The sequence below is a fragment of the Protopterus annectens genome, chromosome 2.part0 (assembly GCF_019279795.1).
Source record: "Protopterus annectens isolate FY-2018-M chromosome 2.part0, PAN1.0, whole genome shotgun sequence".
Classification (NCBI taxonomy): Eukaryota; Metazoa; Chordata; order Ceratodontiformes; family Protopteridae; genus Protopterus; species Protopterus annectens.
Window position 1 is genome coordinate 1,124,482,446 of NC_056728.1, and position 27,576 is coordinate 1,124,510,021.

The window sequence follows — 27,576 nt, forward strand, 5'->3', positions numbered from 1 at the left end:
GGCAGGGAGGGCAGAGTTGTGTCCTCTCCTTTAGACTGAATCCAGAAGCAGTACCTTTTCCACTTATCAGCATACAATTTCCTTGTACTGGGTCTTCTGGCTTCAAGGATGACGTCCAGCACCTGCTTGCTTAGGCTGGTTACTGGGTGAGAATTCAAGGAATAAGCCAAGCTGCAAGATTTAGCGTTTGTAGTTGCGGATGGAAGATTTGTCCCCCCTGCTGACAGAGCAATGTTGGATTTTGGTGTAGGTGTCAGGGTGGCACCGGTGACAGGCTATGCAGGAGTGGATACCAGTGTTGATGTGGCCAGTGCGAGGCTATCAGAATTGTCCTTGGTCTGTCCTGTCTTATCTTGAGCAATACTCATGAGAGAAGGGGCAGAGGGGGAAAGGCACAGATTGAGAGATTGACCCACTGGAAGGATAGGACATCCTCTTTCCAGGCTCTGCTATGAGGTGTCCTGGTGCAGAATTTGCTGAACTGGTGATTTCAGGGGGAGGCAAAGAGATCCACCTCTGGGGTCCCCCATTTCTCAATCAGAAGGTTGAAGGTGCTGGGCTCTAATTGCCACTCGTGTGGGTCTAGGAGATTTCTGCTAAATTCGTCTGCCAGTGAGTTTTGTTTGCCTGGCAGGAATTGAGCTTGCAGATGGACCTGCATGTCCAAGGACGTGTTCCACAGGGCCATGGCTAGCCTGCAGAGTGGGCCCCCCCCCACTTGTTGATGTACCACATAACTGTGGTGTTGTCTGTTTTTATTAGCAGGTGTCCTGGAAAGAGTAGGGATCTGAAAGCTGTTCGCTAGAATCTCTTTTTGGTTGATGTGCAGATGAATTTGACTTGGGTTCCAGTGGCGCTGAATGCACTTGCCGTCCATTTGTGCCCCCCAGGCATAGTCTGATGCGTCTGTGGTAAGGGTCTGGGTGGCATGGGGTTGAGTAAAGAGCAGTCCCTTGTTGTGGTTGCATGCTGCTGCCCACCAAAGAAACTCTGTCCTTAGACAGGGTATGATAGGAATGACTGTTTCCAGGTTGTGAGAATGTTGGCACCAAAGACTGTTTAAGTACCACTGAAGTTTCCTCATATGCAGTCTGGGATTTGGAATTAGTAGGATGCATGAGGTCATGAACCCTTGGGTCTGCAGGATTTTCCTTGCGGATAGCTGGGGTCTGGTGGCCATTTGAGTAAAATAGTCTGTCAGATAGGCTTGTTTTTCTGGAGTGAGGAATGCCATCTGGGATGCTGTGTCCAAGCTTGCTCCCAGAAATACAATCTTTTGACTGGGGACTAATTTTGATTTCTTTTCGTTGATGGTGTACCCCAGGGAGGTTAGAAGGTTTTTTTACAAATGTCAGGTGCTACAACAGCATTTTTTGACTGTCTGCCTGAACCAGACAGTCGTCCAAGCACAGGTAAGTTCGAATATTTCTCTGTCTGCAGTAAGCAACGGCTGGAGCCAGACATTTTGTGAATACTCTGGGAGCAGTGGATAAGCCAAAGGGAAGTGCAGAGAGCTGATAATGCATAGATCCTGCCCTGAAGCGTAGATATTTCCTGCATGAGTCCCTTATAGCGATGTGCAAATAGGCTTCTTTTAAGTCTGGGGTGACTAACCAGGCATCCTTGGCTAGCATAGGTAGAAGCTGCTGCAGGGTGAGCATTTTGAATTTTGGTACCGCCAGGAAGGTGTTGAGAATTGAAAGATCTAGGATTGGGTGCCAAGTGCCCTCTTTTCTGGGTACCAGGAAGAGTCTGGAATAGAATCTTTGACCTGTCTATTCTGCATGAACAGGATGAATTGCCTTTATAGAGAGCAGGGATTGAACTTGGTTTTGTGTCTCTACCCACTGGTTTGGAGGAATGTCTGGAACCCTTTTGGGGTTGGCAGTGAGTGGACGCAAAACTTGTACCCCTGGGATACAATGTTGAGGACCCATCGGTCTTTTGGTGATGGAAATCCATTTTTTTGCATGAAGGGCAAGTTTTCCTCCTAGGGGCACAAGCAGCTGGGCAGAGGTGGGGAGTGGAGTTGAGAAGTCATTAGAAACTCTTCCCATAAGGTGGTGGCTTAGCACTCCCTGCTTTAGAGGTGGAGGCATTCAATTGCGTAGATCTCTGCATACCCTGAGACTAGTCTGGGTGGTCCGTTACCCCTAGGTCTAGTTTGAGATGGCCTTGAGGGGGCTGGAAAGGACCAATATTTCAAGGGGCAATGCCTACTGAATCTAGGAGGCTGTACTTGCAAGAATTCTTTAACTGTCTGCATAGATTTAGCTTTTTCTTCCATCTTTTTAAGAACCTCATGCTTTGGTGCGAAACAGATTGTCCTTGTTCAAAGGAGTGTCTTATAACTTTGATTTGACATGGTCTGGCAATTTCTGCTCCTTAAGCCAAGCTTGCCTTCTCAGTACACAACCAGTGACTGCTGCCCTGCAAAATGCTTCTAGGGCGTCAAAACCACACTGCAATGTATGCTTGCTGACTTGGCTTGCAGAATGCATAAGCTCTTGCAATTCTTTGTTTTCTGCACAGTCTGTAAAGGTTGCTATTTTCTGCTTAATAAGTTCCATAATATGTTGTTGGTACTTCAGCATGTGAAACTGACAATTCAAAGCCCTAATGGCGAGAGTTGCAGAGGTATATACTTTCTTACCCCATCTGTCCAAAGCTCTGGAATCCCAGTCCGAAGGGGTGGGATTTTTAGCTGTAGTAGCTTTGATACCTTTAGGCCCCTAGGAGATGATCTCTGGATAAGCAGTAGGATTTTTGAAAAGGAATTTGTAAGAATCAGGTACTCTATAGTACCGGTCTGGTTTCCTAGCAGCAGGGGGTAAAGTATCAGGAGTAAGACTGGATTCCATAAATACATCATAAACAACTTCCTGGACTGGGGGTATTGCTAAAGGCCTATGTTGTGGCAAATCTAGAAATTCTCTGAGTCTCTTTTTGGGACTGAGGATAGTCTTGGCATTCCCAATGGAAATGCTCTCAAAGTATGCAAGGTTTCACCTAAAGAAAAGTCCTCTGGAAGACAGGCAGAGGGAATGGATTCCTCTGCATCAGAATCCTCATAAGCAGATAAGGGCATGTCTTTATAATCAGATACCTCAGAGTCGTCGGCCTCTCGGTCTGTTGAAGCTGCAGGGGACTGGTCTCTTTTTCTCTTAGCAGGGGAAGGCTGGCTTCTCCTAATCAGCATAATAAGGTCTTCGGCCATTTTAAACATTTGATGTTGTGGCAAAGAAGCAGGTGTATGCGCTTTGGTCATCAGTTTTCTAGGCATAGCGCGTACGCTTGGCCTTAGAAACTCGGTCATTTTAGACAGAACTGAAGAAGCAAAAGAAGTCCTTGGTTTGTGTCGAACATCGGTAGTGTGAAGAACTTCCTCAGAAGCCAGTGCCTGCTCAGCAGCTCCAGCCCCATCCAAGGTAGAGACATCCACAGGTTTCATACTCAAAAAAGAGTCTTGCGGCGTACTGGACTCTGAACGGGACTCAGTAGCTGCCTGCAAATCCACTGAAGTGGGCATCAGGGGCTGTGAAAGCACCTCACTGAGTAACGTCGAACTGGCGACTAGCTTAATGGAAGCGTCTTTGGCAGCTTTGGCCCTGTGCAGTCTGTCCATCTTTATCCTTATGTTTTTTCAGAATATAGGTAGTCGGATGGCTTACCGAATCCATTTCAGAGTACGGAGATCGAGAACGAAAGTATTTAGCGACAATAAGGGCCTGACAACAAATGGTTCGGGTGTTGAACAAGGCACAAAACCGACAGCGAGGTACGTCACAGTCTGGGCCTAAACAGGTGACGCAGTAAGAATGAAAATCTCAGTGTGGTATTTGCTTTCCACAAGCAAGGCAATTGTTAACTTTTTCTGACATCGGTTAGAGCAAGAAAAAAGGATCCCCAATGGGGTACTTAGCTTTAGAAGACATCAGGATGATTCAATTCATAAACGAAAAACTCAGGTAGCGACCGACCGGCACTCATGTGAACGGTTTCTGCTTTGGGGTCCTCGGCAAGAAAGACTGATGTAATGGCATCGGCTGCCTGTTTTTATACCCCTGACGACCTGACGTCAGTCCTGGAGTGACAGCAACCGACGCAGAAATACTAAGTCTCTGGTATTCGGGCTGACTGAGGGCTACCTGCAGGCAGATAACCCAAGTGTGATGACTGCAACAGTGAAACATAGAGAACATCAGATGATCACAAAAAAGAAAACTATTACAAACTGCATATTCTCCTGCTCCAGATATCTCTCCAAAATATATTAAAACATATATTCAACTTGGTAAACACATTTAATTAAAAAGAGAGATACAGTATCGCAAAAATGCAAAAACAGCATTTCTCCTTCCACAATGTCTATTAAAGTTTGCAAAATTACATGTAGAAAAAGCATGCCAGAAAAAATACAAACTACATTAAAAAACACATACAAGCAAGTGGGCAGGGGTTTAAAATAAAACAGACAGGCAAACACAAAACCTAAAATTAATCAATCAGCCATCCACTGCAAGGGGTATCACAAATCTTAAACGAACCTACTTTCAGAACAAAAGTGACTTATGAACAGAATGCATCTGAAAGCCAGCTCAATAACCAGACAGATCAGAATGAAGACCCTCTGGCCATACACCACATTAAGCTACAGTGTACAATTTAAGCAGCACAGTGGTTACAAATCACTGCCTAACATCAGTTTGGTTCTTGGTTGGGGTGCATTCTGTGCAGAGTCTGCACTACTTTCCTGTATCTGTGTGGATTTTGCCACCTGCAGTGTCCTCCAACATGCTGACCACATGTTGCGAACTGACAGTCCTCCAAACTAACAGCAGGTATGTGTGCTACATGTTAGTGACTCTGTTCATGCATGCATTCGATCTTTGTCTTGCATCCTTTGGATGAATAAACATTTTGCTAGCAATAGGGCACCAAATGCCCACATAAATACAACTGAAATGGTTTAAAAGGGTATACTAGTCAGAAGATGGCTATGTTCAAAGTAATCTATAATTGTCCTATTATTAACTATCCAATTAAAGACTTCTAAAGTAACAATTTTAACATAACTAATATTTTAGTTCTATATTTAAGAGTGGCAGCATTATCTGCTAATGGCCAGCCTGCTGTCACATGGTATACCAATGATAAAAGGAGTAAATAAAATCTTATTCCTCATGTCAGACACTGTTTTCATACCAAAGTTGCTATAATGGGTGCTTTGCTTTCCTCAATATTCAGCAATTACTGAGTTAAAATAAAAAAACAAAAGTTATGTACTTATGATAAAGACAGATTCATGTTGTTTGATTGTAGTCAGGTTTAACTGTGAATTGTCGGATTTGACTGGGGCACCTATTCTTGAAGCTTTTTGGTTCCAGGGCTCTGATTCCTCCACTACCCATAATTCCTTGGTCTTCACCCTAATACCTCAGCTCGAGTTTTGCCCCTGATGAATAATATATTCAAGATAACAGCAAAAAACTTACTCTAATGAAAAAGGGGTGTAATTCTAGTTAGCTTCTAAATGATATGAAATGGGCCATGGACTGGAGAGCACTGGCAGTGGTGACTTCTTATCGACAGGGAATGCCAAGGTCGACCGGTCTTTGGAGTCTCATTAGTGACAATTTTGGCAGGAGAAGGTGGGAGGGAAGGGACAAAAATCAGATGACATGGATCTATCATTATAAGTACGTACCTTTTTTATCAAATATCATCTACTTTCATCCAACTCAACTGTGGGACAGACTCCCAAGCATATAGCTCTAGGTGGTACCAAGGAAGGACATACCTAAGAATGGTTGAGCAAATGGTTGAGCCAAAGGATGAACGAGATTGTGACTGTTCTTTCAGCTTACAATGTGACACAGATGTATGAATTGTTGACCAAGTAGCCACTGCACAGATAGCATCAATAGAAAGTTTACTAGCAAAGGCTGTAAATGTAGCCACAGCTCTTATGGAATGATCTTTAGGCTTAAACTGTAAGGATAAGCCCTTTTTATTGTACACAGAGATAATGTAATCCGATAACCATTTTGACAAAGTAACCTTAATGAACCCTTTGCCCAGTTTTTATCTGGAGAATGCCACAAAAAAATGATCAGACGTCCTGAAAGGCTCAGTTCTGTGAAGATACAACTTGAGTTGGTGACGAATGTCCAGCAAATGAAGCATGTATTAATTTATATTAGACTATTGTAGAAAAAAAAGACTGGTAAATTTATGACCTGATTCAGATGAGCTGTGGATCCCACCTTACATAAAAAGCATTAGTTCTCGGTGAAACCCTACCCTTCTGAAAAACCAAGTAAGGAGGTAAGCAGGAAAGTGCTTGCATCTCTGATGCACACTTAGCTGAAGTGACAGCCACCAGAACAAATGTTTTCCAAGACAGAAACTTCAACTCCATTGAGGCCAATGGTTCAAACGGTGGCTGAGTCAGTGCTTGCAACGTGAAAGTAATATCCCAAAGAGGAGCAGGATCTCTGATTTGAGGCCAAAGAAGAAAAGTCTCTTTTAAAAATGCTTTGGAAATCTTTTGAGAGTCAACAGAAGAGTTGTTCTGGCCTATGTAAAAACTAGAAATGGCTGCCAGCTGTACCTTGATAGTTGAGTAGCTAGATCTTTTGTGAAAGAATTCCAATAAAAGCTCTAAAATGGAAGGAATAGACTTTTTGATAATGCCCAAATAGAAAATCGTATTCATTTGCAATGGTGCACCTTGGCGGTGCATTTTTTTTGAAAAGCTGATAATATCCGAACAACTGAGGGGAAAAGCCTGGAATCTCTAGATACTGTTGGAATTGGAGTAAGCAAGGGGTTCATTTCACGGTTTTCTGATCTGGGGGAGCTAGTCTGAATGGGTTAGACAAAAGACCAGGATAGTGATCCAGTTTCCAGAGAAGATGTACTTAAAGAGGCCAAAGAAATGGAAACCATGTCTGCCGAAGCCAGAAGGGGGCAATGAGGATCACTGTGGCCTTGCACAATCTTGCTTTCTGTAGAAATGTGTTCATTAGAAGCAATGGGGGAAAAGGCATAAAGGTGAACCAGGGCCATTTGTGGACCAGAGCATCCCTCTGTGACTGTCCTTGTGGACCATGAGTTGACTCAAAATTCTATCTGGTCTGCTGGGACTAATTGGATGACGCTTTTCTAGTAGCTTGGAATTCTCTGCTGCTGCAAGTTCCATTTACTGGGTGGGATGTCAGGAAATTTTTTCCTTTTAACAGATTTCTGGAGATAATGTTTAGCATCCATGAATCTGTGGTTATGTTTTGCCAATCCTGTGGGTGCAGAGATAAGCATTCCCCAACTGCCCCCTAGAGTGCAGTAGTCGGGTGATCCTCCAGGGATGCTGGAAGGGCTTTTCAGAAGCTGGTTCACAAAAGACCTGATTCTGAGGCCCACACTTGTCCTTGAGGTGACACCCATTATTATTATTGCTTCCTCCTCTGACAGACGGTGCGCACCTCAAGGGGTCTCCTGATAAGGACTATGATTTCCTGAACCACATCCTCTTTCCAGCTTGCTGATTCCTTCATTACGATATCTGAGGCATGAAGAAGAGGATGCCTACTGCTGCAGGGAGGGCCTTACCATCTTAAAGACTCCTGGTGAGACTTTGGGTCTGAACAGGGTCAACTCATCAAAAGGGGCATTAATGAAGGAAGTCCTGAAGCTTTCAGCAAATTGTAGAGGTACACCTAGGCATGCTGGCAAATGGTAATGCTAGCGCCTGCAGCCCTAGCTGTACCATCAGTTGCATTCGACAGTAGTCACCTGGCTATATTTGAAGACTGGAGGGTGGACAGCTGGGATTCCGCAGTCTTCTGGACATCTGCTGGTAACACCCCGGAGAGAGACATGGAAATTTCCTTTCTCAAGTTTCTCTGAAATCTGGTGACATGAGCTTCATAATTCAGCACCCTGAGAGCAAAGGTCATTGAAGTGCAACCCCGCTTCCCAAAGATGTCCATTGCTGAAGACTATTAAGGGGATGGACAGAGGACCTCTCTTTGGATAGTTCCTTTTTGTGGCAGCTGCTACCACCATCACATCTACTGGAGGACCCTTGCTCCAAATGTTTCCTATTTGTGGGGGCAGAGAGAATTTTGTTGAGCTACTTCAGGATAAGCTCCACCGCATCATGGTTCTTCCATGCCTGTTGAGCCATTAGATCAATGAGAAGATTGATGGGTGGACCACCCAGGGGGAAGATGAGCCAGAAACAAAGGCTTCCAGGAACATAAGATTTGGAGGGAGATGGGCTAACTGTGGACCATCTCTCCATCTCTGTTTAATCATTTCCAGAATCTTGCCAAATGTGATGTCCTCAAAGGGGATCTTGGGGAGCCTTCACCCTCACCCAAATCCATGTCTTCTGTGACTGCCTCAGGTGATTGAGTCTAGGTGCTTCAGTTTGCACATCTGTTTTCATGAACCATCTGAGGAAATATATCAGAAGGTTCAGAATTAGACTTGGAGGTAACGCAACTGGAAATCTGGGATGTCTGTAGGACTGACTGACCCTAACAGTAGGAAGAGAAACAGAAGCTGATCCAAGCTGGGTTTGGAAAGAGTTGACCTTGAAGACAGAACTCTGCCCCTTGGCATTGACAGGACCTGATGGAAAGCCTTGAAGGACAAAGAAGCCACTGGCTCCATAGGCTCCCTATAGACATCGGACATTACAAAAATCTCGAAACAAATGGGTCTTGACCCAAGGACTGATTTCGGCATCAAGCTATCTAGTGCTGAAGTCCCTATGGGAATAGACAGCTCTGACAACTTTGGGTTCATCCCCTTCCCTCCATCGTCAACATGAGTGTGGGCCCTTGGGGGCAGCTTATGCCCACAATATGTGCACTTTTTAAATTCTTGACTGTTGGCCATGAGGAAAAAGGTGAAACACACATCTACACATGCATGCGCACATGCACAGAGGCACACGTACCCACACAAAAAAATAACTGACTGACTAAACTTACCTATGTAAGTCATTCTACACTTAATACAAGTATCCTAAAAACTTCTATAAAATGCTCTTAACTATGACATAGAAAAAGTATTTTCGAAACAGTCTTAATAACTAGAAAAACACACCTAAACTACCTAAGAAAATTCTAAACACAATTTTATAGTAAACTTGACAGAGGAAAACTCTTTTGGTAAGACAGGAGTTGGAGAAAACATACCACAAAGGATATGCAATAAAGCAGCCCTTGGACGATTGAGTGAACACTTCAGGTGGTAAATGAGATCTGAGGTAGCAGGGTAGAAACCAGGGAATTATCTGTAGGTGAGGAGTCACAGCCCTGGAACCAAAAAGCTTCAAGATCGGTGCTGAGATTGGATCTGACAACCCACATTTAAATTGGATGAAAACAGGCAACACTGGATCAAGGGTTACATAGGGTGGTCTGTTTCCTGCACAGGGAACATTTTTGGTCTGCCCCCACAAAAAAAATGTTTTTCTACTTTGCTTTGTCAACACCTTACCTGTTCAATACTTAGGGTGCAAGTAACCAGAATAATTGTAAAGTTTATCTTTCCAAAGAACAGTCATACTGTGAAAATTGCAGTCATACTGGGAGAAGGTAGAACAGAAGAGTTTGGTGCCATGCCCCATTTGATGGGTCAGCCTGCAGTGATCCTTGTGAGTGCTATCACTCTGACGAGGAACACCTTTTGTTCCTTAAGACCTCCTTTGTTGAGGGTGCAATGGCACTACAGCGCTGTATTAACTCAGCCTAACACACCTATTAGTGCCATGGGCTATTAAAACCCTGCTCTGACAGCCTGCATCATCAAATCGTTAATCCCCAGGGATATGACAGTGCACTACAAACATCCATCCAGAACAGAACAAAAAAGCAAGGACACAAGATATTTTGTATTCCCTTTCATATCTTGTTTGGCTCTACTGATGCCTCAGGATAACCTTGAACTTGCATTACCGGTGGCATGCTTGGGAGCCCTGACGCTATGACAAAAAGCAAGCCAAAATGTCTGGATACAGTTAGCAGTGATGGAGTACTTTGCTAAACATTACATAACACTCTCTGTGCATTAGATTCAAAAGGTTCTGTTTAGCTATAATGGTTACACTTGAGCAAAAATTATGTGACCTAAAAAATAGAGGTGGCTCTACTAAGTGTAAGCTGCTTGCATTTACCACAAACTTTAAGCCATAAGTTCATAGGTAGGTACTAGGCTATTGGCCCTAGGGCCTATACAAGCCTAGCTAAAAAGGTACCCTGGCTTTCGCCACCCAAGAAAATTATTTTCCTGTGCCCCTGTCAAGCAGAACCACTGAAGTGATCCCCAGAGTGAATTTCCTATTACGCATCCAATCAACAAGATTTTTCTTGAATAGTGTTAATGAGGAGCTCTGTTTGACAAAGATAGGTAGTCTGTTCCAGAGTATGGGAAGTCTCTGGGACAGGAATCTATCCCTCCAGCATGTTCTGTTTATTGTGGTGACAAGGTTTAGGTCCCTAGAGCATGTAACTCGGACGGATTGGGATTTCTTTAAGTGGGGCATGTCCAACAGCTCTGGGTTTGACATAGCTTTGTATGTTAGGCAGAGATCGCCTCCGAGTAGGCAATATGCGATGGAGTAAAGCTGGAGTTTTTTGAGACAGTCTGCGTAAGGCATCTGTTTGAGGCCAGTAATCCTCTTTGTGAGGTATTTTTGCAGCCTTTCCAGTTGTTGTAGATGTCTTGTGAGGTACATACCAAAAGGGGCGTTGTACTCTATAATGGGTCTAATGAGTGATGAGTAGAGGGGAACAATGACCTCTTTTTTTCTGGATGAGAAACCTTTTGTGATGAGGTGTGCCACACAGAAAGATTTCCTGACCACTGTGGCGATGTGATAATCAAAGGAGAGACTACTGTCCACCTGTGTCCCAAGGTCTCATCACACTTTCAGTGTTAAGTAGACTGCCGCCTATGTGGTAGTTCATGGGTACAGAGTTTTTACCAAAGGGGATGACAATGCACTTTTTGGCATTGAGCTTGAGACCATGTCTTTGACACCGGGCATCTGTCTAGGTGAGGCCCTTTTGTAGGATGTCCACATCGTTAGAAGCTTCAATTATGGCTCCTAGTTTGCAGTCATCTGCAAATTTAGTTAGCCAAAGACCTTCTGTGTTGGCCTGTACTTCAGAGAAGTAGATACCAAACAGGAGAGGACACAGGACTGAACCCTGTGGTACTCCACTTGTCACTGGTCTGAAGTCTGATTTGGAGTCTGCTACTTTCACAGTGTGGGTTCTGTCAGTAAGCCAGCTGGCAACCCATCTTGTGACATAGCGATTTATACCTAGTTTAGTGAGTTTATCTATAATTCCAGAGTGGGGAATGGTGTCGAACGCCTTGGTGAGATCTAGATAGGCTGTGTGAGTCACCTTACCCTCATCTATGGCTTTGGTGACTACTTCAAAGAAGTCTATCAGGTTTAGGAGACATGATCTGCCTTTTACAAACCCAAACTGTGTGGGGTCCAGAGTTTGGAGATCCCCAATGTTTTTGTTTATGAGTTCCATGATGATATGTTCCATGGCCTTGCAAACGAGGCTCGTCAGGCTAATGGGGCGGTAGTTCCCAGGGACTTTTGTGGCCCCCCCTTTGTGGAGTGGGATAACTGTCGTGGTACACCATTCAATGGGCACAAAGCCTGAGGTGAGGCTATGATTGAACATGGTACTTAGGTGGGGTGCCAGTTCATTCTGTAGTTCATGTAGAAGGCAGCCTGGGATGTTGTCAGGTCCCTTGGTTGCTGTGTTCTTGGCTTTGGAGAGTGAAGTTTTTACCTGGGCAGCCGTGATTACAGGAACTTTGCATTCTTCCGGTATAAAGATGGGCCCTTTAGGGGGTGAGAGGGGGGTAAAGTTAGCACTGAACCTATCTGCCAGGATGTTGGCAATATCAGTTTGTTCTGTATATTTAGTGTCATTGTGCTGTAACTCAGAGCAGATCTGAGTGTTGCCATTGAGATTTTTGACATAGCTATAGAATGCATTGTGGTTGTCTTTAGAATCAGTGGCAATTTTGTTTTCATAACTAGCTTTGGAGGATTTTATGAGGGATCTCAGCTTCTTACTGAGGCTGACCAGGGAGTTCCTCCAATCGTGGGATTTTACTCTTTTTTGCAACAGTTTCTTTCTTCTGTTGTAGAGTTTGTTTATAGCAGAAGACCACCAGATTGGCTTCCTTTTTTTTGGAGGATAGCATCTTGGTTCTGTTAGGGATAGCATGATCCATGCACTTGTGTAAGTGCTTATAAAGTGCATTTGTGTAGGATTCAGCAGTCGTACCTCTATTGTCCATCTGCATGGGTGTCATGAAGTTTGGCACTTCTGTCTTAAGAAGTGTGAAGTTGGCTTTGGAGAAATGTTTTACGGTTGTTTTCCTAAAGGGGGGTGGGAGCGGGATGTGGATGTCTAGGGTGATTAGCTTGTGGTCGGATCTGACCAATGAGGAGCTGACCTCTGATGTGGAACACCGGTCACCCATGTTGGTGATGACCAGGTCTAGGATATTGCTGCCCCTGGTGGGGGTGTGGATAAGTTGATCCAAAGCGTTGGAACTGATGATTTCCAGAAAACGTTGAGCAAAAGTGTTGGTACATGAGTAGTTTTCCCAGTTAATGGTAGGGTAGTTGAAATCACCCATTATTAGAGTGTTGGGTTGTACCTTAATATTTTCCAGTGTATCAAGAAAAGAGGAGTGGGAACCCTGGGACATGGTGAGGGGGTTTGTAGCAAGCTACAATCTGGATTGCGGTTTTGCCCAGAGTTAGTTGAACTTGGATAATCTCGGACGCATTATGCTGAGCAACTAGCTTGGAGGTGTGGATATCCTTAATGAATATGGACACGCCTCCATCTTTAGTGTTTCGGTCCGGGTTTTGTGGCCGAAAGGTGTGGTATGAATTATAGACAGGTAATATAGGGGTGCTCTCTGGAGCTTTGAACCAGGTCTCTGTCACTGCACAGATGTCAGTGTTCTGCATTTTAAGGAGTGCCTCGAGTGAGTGCATTTTGAGGTTTAGACTTCTAGCATTCAGCAGCATTACCCTTAGATTTTGCTTGCTTGTACCTGTTACGGTTATGAATTTGTCATTTGAACCTTGCCCAAAAAAGGCATTATAGGGGTGGCAAGTGCCTTTGCCAGTATCCGGAATCCCAAGGGCGACAGGTGCAGGCCATCTCTGGCAAAGCAGCGTGGTCTGTCGATCATGTCATCCCAGGCAGACAGATACTGGATTCCTTTAGAATGACACCAAAAGCTTAGCCAATTGTTAATGTCAATCATTTTGTCCCTGTACTGTGGTGTCATTCTGGGTGACGGCAGGATGCTACTCAGGGCCAGAGTCATACCGGCCTGGGCTACAAGATCGGAGAGCTCCTCCATGTCTCTTTTCATGTAGTCCAGGGAGGTACGTCTTAGGTCATTTACACCAACATGGACAATGACAGAGTCATATTTGTACTTGTTGTGGAGTGACCTGAGTGCGTGCTTTATGTGGCGAATCCTGGCACCTGACAGGCAGCTGAAAGCAACTTTTTCCTTGTTTAGCCTGGTGAGTGGAACATCAGTGTGCCTGACTATAGAGTCACCTATGACTAGAGTGTTGGGTACGTTATGCCTTATGGGCTGGAATTGAGTGGCACATTGAGTATGTGGGCTATGTGTCATTTGAGTTGTGTTGGGGGGGTGGAGGTTGCTTGCATTTCTGCTTTGGAGGTCTCTGCTTGGGCAGATTTGTACTGAGAGCCTCCGCAAATGTAGGTGTGTGTTTTGTGGTTCTGTGTGTGTGTGTTTTGGAGGTGTAGGTTTTGTGGGACTACCTAAGATTTGGATTAAAAAAAACAACTGTTTAGATTAATAAAATAATTTCACTTTTTACACCCTTTGGCTTCTCTTCTGGGAGTTGGTCACGCCTCCTGCTAGCCTCCTTGGTGGATTTCTAGTTATTTTCCAAGTTTTTTGTGGTTTGGTGTCCAGTGCGTTTGTTCTTCCTTCTTTAACCTAAGATTTGCAAAAGTTTATTAGGGTTTGAAGACTCTAGGCTGGTCACTACGGATAGGGAATAACACTGAATAGTGCTATTATAGACAGTGCTGTGATATGGTATTAGTGCTATCTGGCATTCAAGCCAGCTGCTGTGAGCTTAACTCCACGTACTGCTTCAATAAATTACAGGTTACAGTTCTAGTGCTAGTTTTATAGGTAAACTTAACGGCCCAGGTACCTGCATCTGTACTGGGCACTGTCAACCTTTTCTATATGGTTGGGATACAGCTTTCAGTAATGGAGTGGTTAATTAGGAAAGAGAAAGGAAAAACTGGAGCATTAGCAGCATTTTTTTCATACTCAGATGATATTTTATCAGGGGCAGGGGTGGTAGGTATTAAGGTTAGTAACATCAGCTGGATTGCAGAAATTGATACTGGTTTGACTGGAAGTGTTTTGGGAAAGTACAGTTGTGTACACTTACCATAAATGTAGATGTTCGAGTGTATTCACTGTTGCAGTCATTAAATTTGGGTTATCTCCCGGCAGGTTGCCCTCAATCGAACTGAATTCCAAAGTCTTGGGTCCTGTGTCGGTTGCTGTCTCCTCTTCCATGATGTCAGCTCGTCAGGGGTATAAAACAAGCAGCCAATGCCATTTTCTTTAGTTTTTCTTGCCCCAGATGTCAGGTGCCCCCAAAAAGGTAGCAAAAATATATATATAAAGACTGTATATACATGCATCAATCCAAACTTTACTTTCATATACAAGCAAATACACCACATAGGTTGTAGAAGATAGAGAAGGAAAGGTAAACTCCAGAATGAAAGGGGGATGGCGGGCGGGTAACCTGGACTGCACCAGTGAATACACTCTAACATCTACATTTATGGTAAGTGCACACAACTGTACTATGTTCTTCGTGTTTCGCTGTTGTAGTCATTACATTTGGGTAGAATCCCAAAGCTATGGATGGGAGGCTGGAGCTAAACAACATTAGGTGTGGCTATAAGGCCCTGCAGAACTGCAGTGGCAAAGCCTGCCCTTGACTTAGAGTAGAGAGGCAAATGATAATGCTTTGTAAAGGTGTGAACAGAACTCCAAGTAGCAGCCTCTAGAATGTCTTTGGATGGTACTCCTCTGAGAAAGGCTGCTGAAGTAGCTGCAGCTCTGGTGGAATGAGACCTAATGCCCTTGGGCACAGGTTTGTCATGGTGTAAGTAGCAGAAACGAATGCAGTGGCTTATCCACTTTGAAATAGTCTGCTTTGAAATAGCCTTTCCTTCTGATACTGCAGCATATGTCACTAGTAATTGCTCAGTTTTTCTTAGAGCTTTAGTCCTGCTCAAGTAAAATCTTAGCTGTCTGTGTACGTCCAAGGAATGCAGAATTATCTCCCCCTTGTTCTGCGGATTTGGATAACAGGTTGGCAGATGAATAGTTTGGTTAAGAGCCACAATGGAAACCACCTTAGGTATAAATGGATTGGTCCTCAGAGACACCCTGCCTGCGTAAAATATGATAAAAGGCTCCACAGCCATGAACGGACTCTTCTTGCTGAAGTAATGTCTAGTAGCAGAGCTGTTTTCCATGATAAGAACTTTATATCAGCAGTAGCAGCTGGTTCAAATGGAGGCAGGGTGAGCTTTTCCAACACATAATTGAGGTCTCATGCAGGTATTGGTGATCTTCTAGGAGGCCTTAAATTTTTGGCTCCTCTAAGATACTGCTTTAGTAAAGGATGAAAACAGATTGGTGGCTCTGTATTGTAATAAGCTGAAATGGCAGAGGCATGGAGTTTAATTGAGAAAGATAAGCCTTTGTCAAGCATCTCAGTCAAGTACTGTAATATCTGAGGAATATTTGGTTCTGCTGCATCAGTTCCTTGTGCTTGATTTCAAGCACAGAATCTCTTCCATTCATCATCATAAGATTTTCTAGTACTAGGCCTTCTGGCTTCCAAAATGACATCAATCACAGCTTTACTGAGAGGGGTTGTTTGTATAACTATATGATCAGCCGTGCTGCCAGGTTCAGTGTCTGGAGTTGATTGTGCAGGATCTGATTGTTTTGCTGGGACAGTAGTTGAGGTCTTTGAGATAAGTTCCAAGCTGGGTATTGAGACAAGTTCCTTAGGATTGGGTACCAGTATTGACGGGGCCAGTCCAGGGCAATTAGTATCATCTTTGGTTTCTCTTGTCTGACTTTTAGTAGGACCCTGGGAAGAAGAGGCAGTGGAGGAAAGGTGCAAACTGATAGGTTTTTCCAACTGAAGGATAGGGTGTCCACTTTCCATGCTTGTCTATGATAAGTCCTTGTGGAGAATCTTTTCAACTGATAATTTTGAGGAGAGGCAAATAGATCTATGTCCGGGCTCCCCCATTTCTTTGTTATCATGCTGAAGACTTGTGGATTTAGTTTTCACTCATGAGGATCCATAAGGTTTCTGCTTAAATCGTCTGCCAGAGTATTTTGTTTTCCAGGCTGGAATTGAGCTTGAAGATGTATCTGGTAAGTCAAAGCTGTGTCCCACAGTGCCATGGCTAATCTGCAAAGCGGTTATAAGTGCGTGCCCCCCTGCTTGTTTATATACCACATAACCGTGGTGTTGTCCGTCTTTATCAGTAGTTGTCCTGGATGAAGTAAGTCCTTGAAGGCTGTCAGGGCATTTTGAACAGCTAGCATCTCTTTTTGGTTGATATGCAGATGCATTTGTTTTGGGGTCCATACGCCCTGAATGCATCTTCCCGCCATGTGGGCGGCAGGCCCACCATGCATAATCTGATGCGTCTGTTGTTAAGGTTTGGCTGGCAGGGGGTAGAGTGAAGGCAAATCCCATGTTTTGGTGACATGCCTTTGCCCACCACAGAAACTCCTGTTGTAGGCAGGGAATGAGAGGAATCATTGTTTCCAGACTGTGACAATGTTGACTCCATAAGCTTTTTAGGTGCCATTGAAGTTTCCTCATATGCAGTCTTGCATATGGAATCAGTAGGATGCAGGATGCAGGTTTTTGCTGCCATCAGTTTGAAGTAAGTAGTCAGTTGCCTTTGTTTGTCTGGCGTGAGGTAAGCCATCTGGGCAGTTGTATTCAAGCTTGCACCCAGGAATGTTATCTTTTGAGAGGGTACCAGTTTTGATTTCTTTTCATTTATTGTGTACCCTAGGCATGTTAGAAGCCTTTTCACAAATGCCAGGTGTTGAAGAAGAATGTCCTTTTTCTCTGCTTGAATGAGACAGTCGTCCAAGTAAGGATATATTTGCATACATCTTTGTCTGCAAAAAGCAATTACTGGTGCCAGGCACTTTGTAAAGACCCTCTAGGCACTTTGTGAATACCCTGGGAGCAGTAGATAAGCCAAAGGGCAGTGCAGAGAATTGGTAATGCATAAAGCCAGCCTTGAATCTGAGGTATCTTCTGCACGATTCTCTTATTGGGACACGCAGGTATGCCTCTTTTAGGTCTAATGTCACCAGCCAAGTATTCTTGCCCAGCATGGGCAGAAGCTGCTGCAAAGTCAGCATTTTGAATTTTGGAATGTCCAGGTATGTGTTCAAAATTGAAAAATCCAGTATTGGCCGCCAGGCCTTGTCCTTTCTGGGTACCAAGAACAGTCTTGAGTAAAAACCTTGTCCTTTTTCCTGTTCTGGTACTGGCTGAATGGCCCCCATATCCATGAGGGACGTAACCTGTTTCTGTGCCTCTGCCCATTGACTTTTTGGCAGATCCAGCCAACTGTTTGCCATTGGCAGAGTATGGAAATAGAATCTGTATCCCTGTGATACTATGTTTAGTACCCACTTGTCCTGGGTTATTAACTGCCAATTTTGAGCAAAACGTGCTAATTTTCCCCCTAAGGGTGCTGCCAAAAGTTAAGTGTTTGGTGAAGGCAGAGGGAAGTCATTGGGACTGTTTTCTGTAGGTTTGCACTTTATCTCCTCCAGATTTGGAGGTAGAAGCACCCCATTGCTTTGACCTGTAAGAATCTTGTGACTGGTATCTGGAACCCTTTGGGTGTCTGGATTTTCCCCTTTGAGCTCTGTCTGACACAGGAAAGGACCAATTTTTTGTAGGCCAGTGTCTACTGAATCTTGTTGGCTGCACTTGTAAGAAGTCTTTTACAGTTTGCATAGACTTAGCTTTGTCTTCCATTTTCTTTAAAACATCTTCTGCCTTAATACCAAACAGAGTATCATGCTGTAAAGGTGCATCCAGTAATTTAGCTTTAACATGATCAGGCAAATTTTGCTCTTTTAGCCAGGCATGCCTCCTAATCACAGATCCAGTAACTTCGGCCCTGCAGGAGGCCTCTAAGGAATCAAAACCACATTGCAAAGTATGCTTTCCAACTTGTTCAGCTGCATGCAATAATTCCTGCATTTTTTTTATTTTTTGCACATTCAGAAATCAACATCATTTTCTGTTTCAGCAATCCCATGACACGTTGTTGATACTTGAGCATATGAAACTGGCAATTTAAGGCTCTAATAGCCAAGGTTGCAGATGTATAAACCTTCTTTCCCCATCTATCCAGTGCCCTTGAATAGTTTCAGGATCAGCATCAGGGTTTCTAAATAAAAATTTGTGTGAGTCAGGGACCCTGTAATATCGGTCAGGCTTGCTGGGAGCCGGAGGTAAGGAGTCCGGGGTCAAGCTTGACTCCGAAAACACATCAGCCTCAATGTCTAAAACAGGGGGTATGGCTAAAGGCCTGTGCTGAGGGAGAAGAAGGAAATCCCTGAGCCTCTTTTTTGATTCTGAGAAGTCTTGACTCTCCCAGTGAAAATGCTCCCTCAAAGTATGCAATGTTTCTCCAAATGAATAATCCTCAGGAGGTGATGCAGATGGGATAAGACTCCTCTGCATCAGAATCCTCATAGGGAGGTATAGATAATTCCTGATCAGAGGAGGAATCAGAAGAAATAGAAACCTGATCTGAAGATTCATAGTCAGTGTCTTGCCTAGGCCTCTTATCAGGAGGGGGATGGGAACCCCGATCAAGGTAATAAGGTCTTCAGCCATTTTGATCATCTGTTTTTTAGGCATAGCGGCCTGTGCACGTGGCTCATGCGTCAGTTTTTTAGCTTTAGAAGTTGCTTTTGTCTTTGGTTTTGCAGCTGTCGTCGGTTTGATATAAAAATGTTGAGGCCTGAATACACCCTTAGAAGCCAGTGCCTGCTCAGCGGCTCCAGACCCATCTGAGAGAGATACATCCGTGGGTCCAATACGCTTAGTATCTCGCGGCGTGCCGGACTCCACATGGGTCTCGGTAGGGGCCTGTGACTCGAAAGTAGCGGGTATCAGGGGCTGCGAAAGCGCCTCACTGAGTACCGGTGACTGGCTTAGTAGAAGCTTCGTCGTCGGTTTTGGACCTCGACTGTCTGTCTCTGTCCTTTTCTTTGCGTTTTTTATGTACTCCAGTAATCGGATTGCTATCCAATGACATTTCTGGGTAGTTAAATCTGTTTCCAAAATACTTTGAGGCAAAAATATACCGACCCTTAATAGTGCGTTGGTTAAATCTAGCACAGAACCGTCAGCCAGGTACGTTGTGATCAGGGCCTATGCAAGGAATACAGTATAAATGGAAATCCTTATGAGGTATTTGCCTCCCACAAGTAATACAGCTATTAACTTTTTCTGACATCGGTATGGAGCAAGAAAAAAGTTTCCCCAACAGGGTACTTAGCTTTAGTGAAGACTTTGATTCTGAAACTCAAACTCGAATATTTCAGGAGTTGGCCGACCGGCACTTGCAAAATGCTTCTGCTTCGGGTACCGCGCAGCAAGAAAGACTAAAGAAAATGGCGTCGGCTGCTTGTTTTATATCCCTGATGACCTGACGTCATGGAAGAGGAGACAGCAACCGACGCAGGACCCAAGACTTTGGAATTCAAGCCGACTGAGGGCAACCTGCCAGCAGATTACCCAAATGTAACAGTGAAACACGAAAAACATCTAAAGGTGGGAAAGGAACTTTCTCTGCCTGTGCTGCGGGTTTATTAAGACGGGTTGCTGTTTGGATAAAGTGGGTACTGAATTCGTTGGTTTTGCTATTTGGTTAGACGAAGTACGTTTTCAAGAGCTGATTGACTGTGGTGCAAAAAAGATTTGTGGTTATTATAATTTGTTGCCTGTATATTAATAAAGTAGGCTTTTTTTTAATCATTTATACGACAGAAATGTTAGCCACTGATAAGTTTTAAAGGGCTTTATCAGACTTTTTTTTTTTTTTTTGTAAGAAGACTGAGTGTTTTAGACTCACCCCAAGTACACCAACAATGTTATTGTACTAGTACAGCAACTGTAATGAAACTATGATAAAAACTGAATAGTCTGGACATAGACTAAGCATGTGTCAAATTGCAGAAAATCTGTTTTAAATGCTGAAAAATGGGGTACACAGACAGATTTTGTACAACTAACAGTGGCACTTATACATGCAGTGAAATGGGCATCTGATACTAAGCATACTCATTTCTTCTTTCGGCTTTTCCTGTTAGGGGTCACCACAGTGGATGATCGGTTTCCATTTCTTCCTGTCTTCTGCATCTTGCTCTGTCACACCAACCAACTGCATGTCCTCTCTCACCACATCCATAAACCTTATCCTAGGCCTTCTTCTTTTCCTTTTACCTGGTATCTTCTTTTTCCCAATATACTCAGCATCCCTCCTCAGCACGTCCAAACCAATGTAATCTTGCCTCTCTGGCTTTGTCTCCAAACCTTCCAACCTGGGCTGACCCTCTAATATACATATTCCTGATCCTGTCCACCCTTGTCACACCCAGTGCAAATCTTAACATCTTTAACTCTGCCACATCCAGCTCTAACTCCTGCCTTTTTGTCAATAACATTGTCTCCAACCCATATAACATAGCTGGTCTCACTACCCTCTTGTAGACCTTCCCTTTCACTCTTACTGGTACTTGTCTGTCACAAATCACTCCTGACACTCTTCTCCACCCACTCCATCCTGTCTGTACTCTCTTCTTCACCTCTTTTCCATGCTCACCATTACTCTGAACTATTGATCCCAAGTATTTAAACTCATCCACCTTCGCCACCTCTACTCCTTGCATCCTCACCATCCCTCTATCCTCCCTCTCATTCACACACATATATTCTGTCTTAGTCCTGCTGACCTTCATTCCTCTACTCTCTAGAGCATATCTCCATCTCTCCAAGGTCTCCTCCACCTGTTCCCTACTCTCACTACAGATCACAATGTCATCTGCAAACATCATAGTCCACGGGGACTCCTGTCTGATCTCGTCTGTCAACCTGTCCTTCACCATTGCAAATAAGAAAGGGCTCAGAGCTGATCCTTGATGTAATCCCACCTCCACCTTAAACGCATCAGTCACTCCCACCGCAGACCACACCACTGTCACACTACCCTCGAACATATCCTGTACCACTCTTACATACTTCTCTGACACTCCCGACTTCCTCATACAATACAACTCCTCTCTAGGCACCTTGTCATATGCTTTCTCTAAGTCTACAAAAACACTATGCAACTCCTTTTGACCTTCTCTGTACTTCTCCATCAACACTCTCAGAGCAAACATCACATCTGTAGTGCTTTTTCCCGGCATGAAACTATACTGCAGATCACTAATCATCACGTCCCTTCTTAACCTAGCTTCAACTACTCTTTCCCATAACTTCTTGTTGTGACTGATCAATTTAATCCTTCTGTAGTTACTACAGCTTTACACATTACCCTTATTCTTAAAAATCGGTACCAAAACACTTTTTCTCCATTCCTCAGGCATCCTCTCACTTTCCAAGATTTCATTAAACAATCTGATTAAAAACTCCACTGCCATTTCACCTAAACACCTCCATGCTTCCAAAGGTATGTCATCTGGACCAACAGCCTTTCCCATTCTTCATCATCTTTATAGCTATCCTTACTTCCTCCTTGCTAATCCATTGCACTTCATGATTCACTATACCCACATCATCCAACCTTCTCTCCCTCTCATTCTCTTCATTCATCAACCCCTCAAAGTACTCTCCATCTGCTCAACACACTCTCCTCGCTTGTGAGTATGTTTCCCTCATTATCCTTTATCACCTTTACCTGCTGCACATCTTTCCTAGCTCAGTCCCTCTGTCTAGCCAATCGGTGGTACAGGTCCTTTTCTCCCTCCTTAGTGTCCAACCTTTCATACAACTCTTCATATGCCTTATCCTTAGCCTTCGCCACCTCTCTCTTTGCCATGCACCTCATCTCCTTACACTCCTGTCTACTTTCTTCATCTCTCTGACAATCCCACTTCTTCTTTGCCAACCTCTAAGTATACTAATTGCCTTAAATTATTTGCAAGAAAAGCGGAGTCAGCTTTTTGCTACTGCACTGCTGCAATGTTAAATGCAATGTTTTAATTGACAGAAGGGAGCTACACAGCTCCTAGATTCAGTCATTAATGCTACACTTACAAAGGCACTATATGTTTAAAAAAAGACATACTGAAAAGATAGTTGTATTAGCTTGCATTCAAGGAGACAAAACATAGTATCAGATTATGAACGGTGGCTTGAAAATGTAGTTCATCCTGCTGCTGCAGCTCCCAGTTTAACATGATACCGTAACAGGGAAATATTTCTCCACTTTAAAGATTTGTACAGGCAATGGGATAATGGTAATCATTTTGGCAGACTACCTGATCAGTTTGGGAATGGGAATCAGCAAGTGAATAAGCCATAAGATTTGCTTCTCCCTAACCAAGGGAAAATGGGAAGAGCAACCACTAGACACACTTATAAGTGTGCGTTTGTCTTTAACAAGGCTAAGGATACATAAAGGAAAAATGAACCAACACCATTTAAACAGATAGGTCAACATACACCTTTAACAAAAAACAACCTGCAAGAGGAGAACCAGTACAAGAAAGGTAGCTACATCATAAAATATTGCAGCCTTAAGGTGTTAAAAGTGTTAGAAAGCAAACAGTAGAAATGTCATTGCACCATGAAAGCACTGCAATGCAGGCAGTAGAAATGGCTAGTCAAACTGAAAAGAGTGAATCACTCATGAAAAATGTGTATTCAAAGAGACTGCATTTAGAAAGCATTGAAAATGTAGAATTCTAAAATATCTGTCAAGTGAAAACAGAAAGCCACAGAAATGAAGAATGCTATACAGCAGATGAATGCTGAGAGTGATCTGACAGACTTTACTAGCAATAGAAAAAGTTTTCTACGCCAATTTCTGTAAGGGTAAGACAGAAAACTCAAATAAGGTAACGCTGTAGGAAGCAGGTATCAGTAAGTAAGTAAAAAGATGAAATTTGAAGACAAATCTTTTGCAGACAGAAAACAATATTTGAAAGAGAAAGAATATGACATGCGGAGTTCACTAATCCTGAGACAGAAGGAAAGCAACATAAAAAGTAGAAAAGTGTCAAGTACAGTGTACTGAAAGAGAAGTTAACAATGACCAGTGCCTTAAAATGATTCCTGTTTAGCCAAAATACAAGCATCTTAGACAGACAAAAATTCTGTGCATAATGTTCATAAAGTTAAGGAACCAAAAAATAGGAATAAGGTAGAAATATCATCTAACATTAAAGAATATTGGTGTGAATTGTCTTTCTTAGGAAAATAATTAGATACTGAGATCCCAGTGCATGCGGTGTTAGTAGATGAGGCAGAGTGACCTTGACAAACTACAGAATAGGACTTCTGGGTAAGCCAGACAGGTCAAAAAGATATAAAGGGAGGATAATGCTTTGAGTAAAGTAAGGAAAAGACAGACAGATAGACATGTAGGGGAAAAGCTGAACAAAAGTTCCCACTTATTTCCCACATTTCAAATGACTAGTAAGGACAGAGTGGATGTGGTATCACCTATTAGTGCACAAACCTTTCAAAACCTAGGGATGACGTTAGTACATTGTGGTGTAATAGGAGGATACCTAGAAATGGACAATGCCTGTTTGCTTAGACAGTTTGCGTGCATCTGTAAAACAGTTACCTGTGCAGCTTGGATATTCAAATGGTAATACATTCAAATAGGCTTGAAAACTCAACTTCTTTGTTCAACCCTTTCACCTGGTACACTCATCCAATGGGAAGTACCCAGGGTGCCTTTTCACAAGGTGCTCAAATCACCTCATTTGCTTCCTCTCAAAATAACAGTATTGGGTTGTACTCCAAGAAAGACTGAGGAACTCTGTGACTGTGACTATCATGAAGAGTGTTGCTGCTACCATGTCAGCAAAACTTACTTCTTCCAAATGTATCCATGATCTCATTATCTCAATCTCTAAACAAAGCTCAAAGCCACAGATAAGGACGGGAACATAAGACAAATCTCCCACTCTGCAGTCATTTAAGTCTCATCTCTCACTTCACCAATACAATCCTTTCACTACTGGACAGTCTCCCACTCCCCTATCTATGTTTACTTCTCAACAAAGATACTTAAAACTTCTCCAATTGAGGTACCCACTATTACCTCGTATGGAAGGCAGGTTTACATACACAAATAACATGTTTTTAATGCTGTCTCCACCAACCCAAATGGCTTAATGCTGTTTACTTTGGTTTCCATAACTGACCATCCACCAATTACCCCAATGGCTCCTTTCTGGGAATCCCCAGATATAACTCTTCACTGGCTAGGCCTCCTGACTCCTCACAAATCAATCTTGCAGTAACTCAGTGTTAGCCCTACCAAGCGATGGATCCTATGGCAAGTTAGAATACTGAGATAGGAGCCATAATACACACATCGCTTGGGTCATGTTCCATAGCTGTGACAACAGTTAGTGCAATGACATCAGGATGTCACAGTCACTCCCTATTTATCTTTAGATGACTTAGGAGGCTCCTGGTCTCCACCAGGGGTTGCAATGGCATTAGATTCCACAAACTCAGTATAAGACAGCTTGACCATCATCCATTTCATCATATTCTCTCAGCCAGCCAGCCAGCCCTACCAACAGTGTGTGTGTGTTTTCTAACAAGTTGGTGGCCAAACAGATGGACAATCATCGTCCTCTATGCCTATGAACAATCACATTTTAAGATATAAAAGTATATTTTTTTCAGTAGTTACAGCTAGTAAACAAGATGATGTACAAAGAGCACCAATTCCAAGAAAATAAAATAGTCACTGTAAGAACTTCATATAGACTTTAAGTCTGTAACACTTAAATACCTTGTGGTGGTTGTGATCTACCAGACCACCAATGACATAGGCTTTGGTATCCTCTAATTCACTTAGCACATTTGGGGAATCAGAGGTTAGGTAAACAAGATCTTCCTTCTTTATAAGTTCAGCATAGTGCTCCGATTTCACATTGATATCCTTCATAAAAAGAGAGAGAGAAAAAAATCAGTTTTAAAGTAAAGAAGGTGAATGTTAAAAATTAACAGGATTAAGCTTCAGAGACAAGCACAAGACAATTTTCGTCATGTTAGTCAGCAGATACTAAAAACTACAAAAAATAAATAAATAAATAAATGACCTCAATACCACAAGACTTTTTTTTATGTATTTATCATTTGTTAGTGAAGTAAGTGGGCATGCCTATGGAAACCTTTCAGCCACAACTTAGGCCATAAGGGCAAAGGTATGTATACATACATACATGCAGACACTACTTAGGGAGGTCAGTATAACCAACTAGCTTTTTTTTCTTTTATGAAGAGGGAGGACACAGGAATATACTTGGATAAAATGCACAGAGACACGGGGCAATCATACAAGCAAAACAAGACAGTGACAAGAGATTAGGACTGAATCCTGCACCCATAAGGGTGGCATCTTATTACTGAGCATCTGGAAAACATCACCACAAAAATAAACAGGCACATACTTTGTGGATATAAGTCACTGAAAATGCAATTTAATTAAAACTGAATTGCTTACTACACAGTTTTCGTTCACTTTAGTGTTTATCTTGGAGGCACAGCCTCTTTCTGTTTTTTTCTTTAATGGCTCTGATTCTTTCTTTCTTTATTACCTATACTCCGATTTTACAGGAATTACTTAAGCTCTTCAGGACTGCTGATTTTACCTTCTTCAGACAGACCTATTAGCCCTCCTTGAGTAGCTCTGCAAGTTATCTACAGTCATAGAAAGGGCAGAGAGGTGGGGGCTTACATATTATTCTACAAACAGCATGTAGCACATATAATAAATTATTAAAATGGAAATGTTACAAATTAGAGAATTCACCATAACAGGTGATCTTAAACTGGCTTTATGCAATGTGTGCAATATTTGGATACTTTCTCCCAACACTGTTTCACCAGGGTTTCTAAAAATCTAACATCCATATATTTAGGGGTTCATGATATTGTTCCATACTTTTATTGAGCTCCACCTGCATAAAAATAAATTAAAACCAAACAAATTATTAGATTGTTGGTCACTTACTGAAATTCCAGAAGCAACTCTGTTTAGTAGCTGGAACGACCACATATACAGCACAAGAGTGCAAGAATACAGCATTCACTCATTTTGTAGCTCATGTGGTACATTAAGTTGTTACATATCTATATCACACTTTAAGGGCCCTTATGCAATGGGTAAAACACTTGGGAAGAATCCTAAGCAGTAAACCCTATAAGAAACCCAAAATGAATAATACGTCAGAGTAATGCCTTCCAATAGAATGTTCAACTCTAGGAATAGGATACACTTTACAGTGCTTGCTGAAGGCAAACAAGCCAGACAGGTGGCCACGGCATAGACATCTGCAGTACAAACATGTCTGAAGGAAACAGAGAAATGACCACCCAGTGGACTGTCCTTATGTTAAACTGAGCAAAGGCACTCTGACTTTTTGGTTAGAGCAGAAAAAATGATATGTTAATCCATACAGCACTGGTTTAATCAATGCAATAACAGTTATGCACTCACCATAACTTGGTATCTTTGTTATCCATAGTCACCATTCATCACATATGGGTCTAGGATCCAAAATCGGATATGAGCCGGCACACTTTAGACAATAGCTTAGCTCAAGCTCCTCCCCGCCCATGATGCTCCGCTACCCTCTAATCCCTCAGATCGAGTTTGCCCTGTCGAAAGAAGACTGGCAGAGGTAACTTTCCATTAACAAAGATCCACCAAAATCCTGCCAATCCCTCAGGAAGGGGGCTGGAGGTTGGGATCGTGATGAATGGTGACTATGGAAAATGCAGATACCAAGTTATGGTGAGTACACTACTATTAATCTGATGTTATCCTAAATCACCATTCATCACGTATGGGTCAGAGTTCCCAGCTGCTCAAAATTCTTGGGTGGTCTCAAGAAAGGACATGACAGAGAACGGTGGAGCCAAAGGCAGCCCTTCCTCTAGAAACCAAGTCAAGTTTCTAATGATAGATGAAAGCATGAGAAGAGGACCAAGTTGCCGCTGCACAAATGTCATCCAAGGACTGACGGGCTACAAAGACAGCAGAAGTGGCCAACAACCTGGTAGAATGAGCCCTAACTGGTCCAGGCAAAGGAGAACCACATGAAGAGTAAATGTATGAAATGTACTAAGAAATCCAATGGGAAATAGTA

At 43.0% G+C, this 27,576-nt stretch overlaps 1 protein-coding gene across 2 annotated transcripts in view; it reads right to left on the minus strand.

Moving 5' to 3' along the window:
- TRMT10A (tRNA methyltransferase 10A) overlaps positions 1 to 27,576 on the minus strand; it is a 457,277-nt gene that overhangs the window by 132,654 nt on the left and 297,047 nt on the right. For both annotated transcript variants that reach the window (XM_044061318.1, XM_044061319.1), the window contains exon 6: positions 25,215 to 25,364. In XM_044061318.1, coding sequence (XP_043917253.1) covers positions 25,215 to 25,364 — 150 coding nt within the window. The remainder of the gene's footprint in view (positions 1 to 25,214; positions 25,365 to 27,576) is intronic.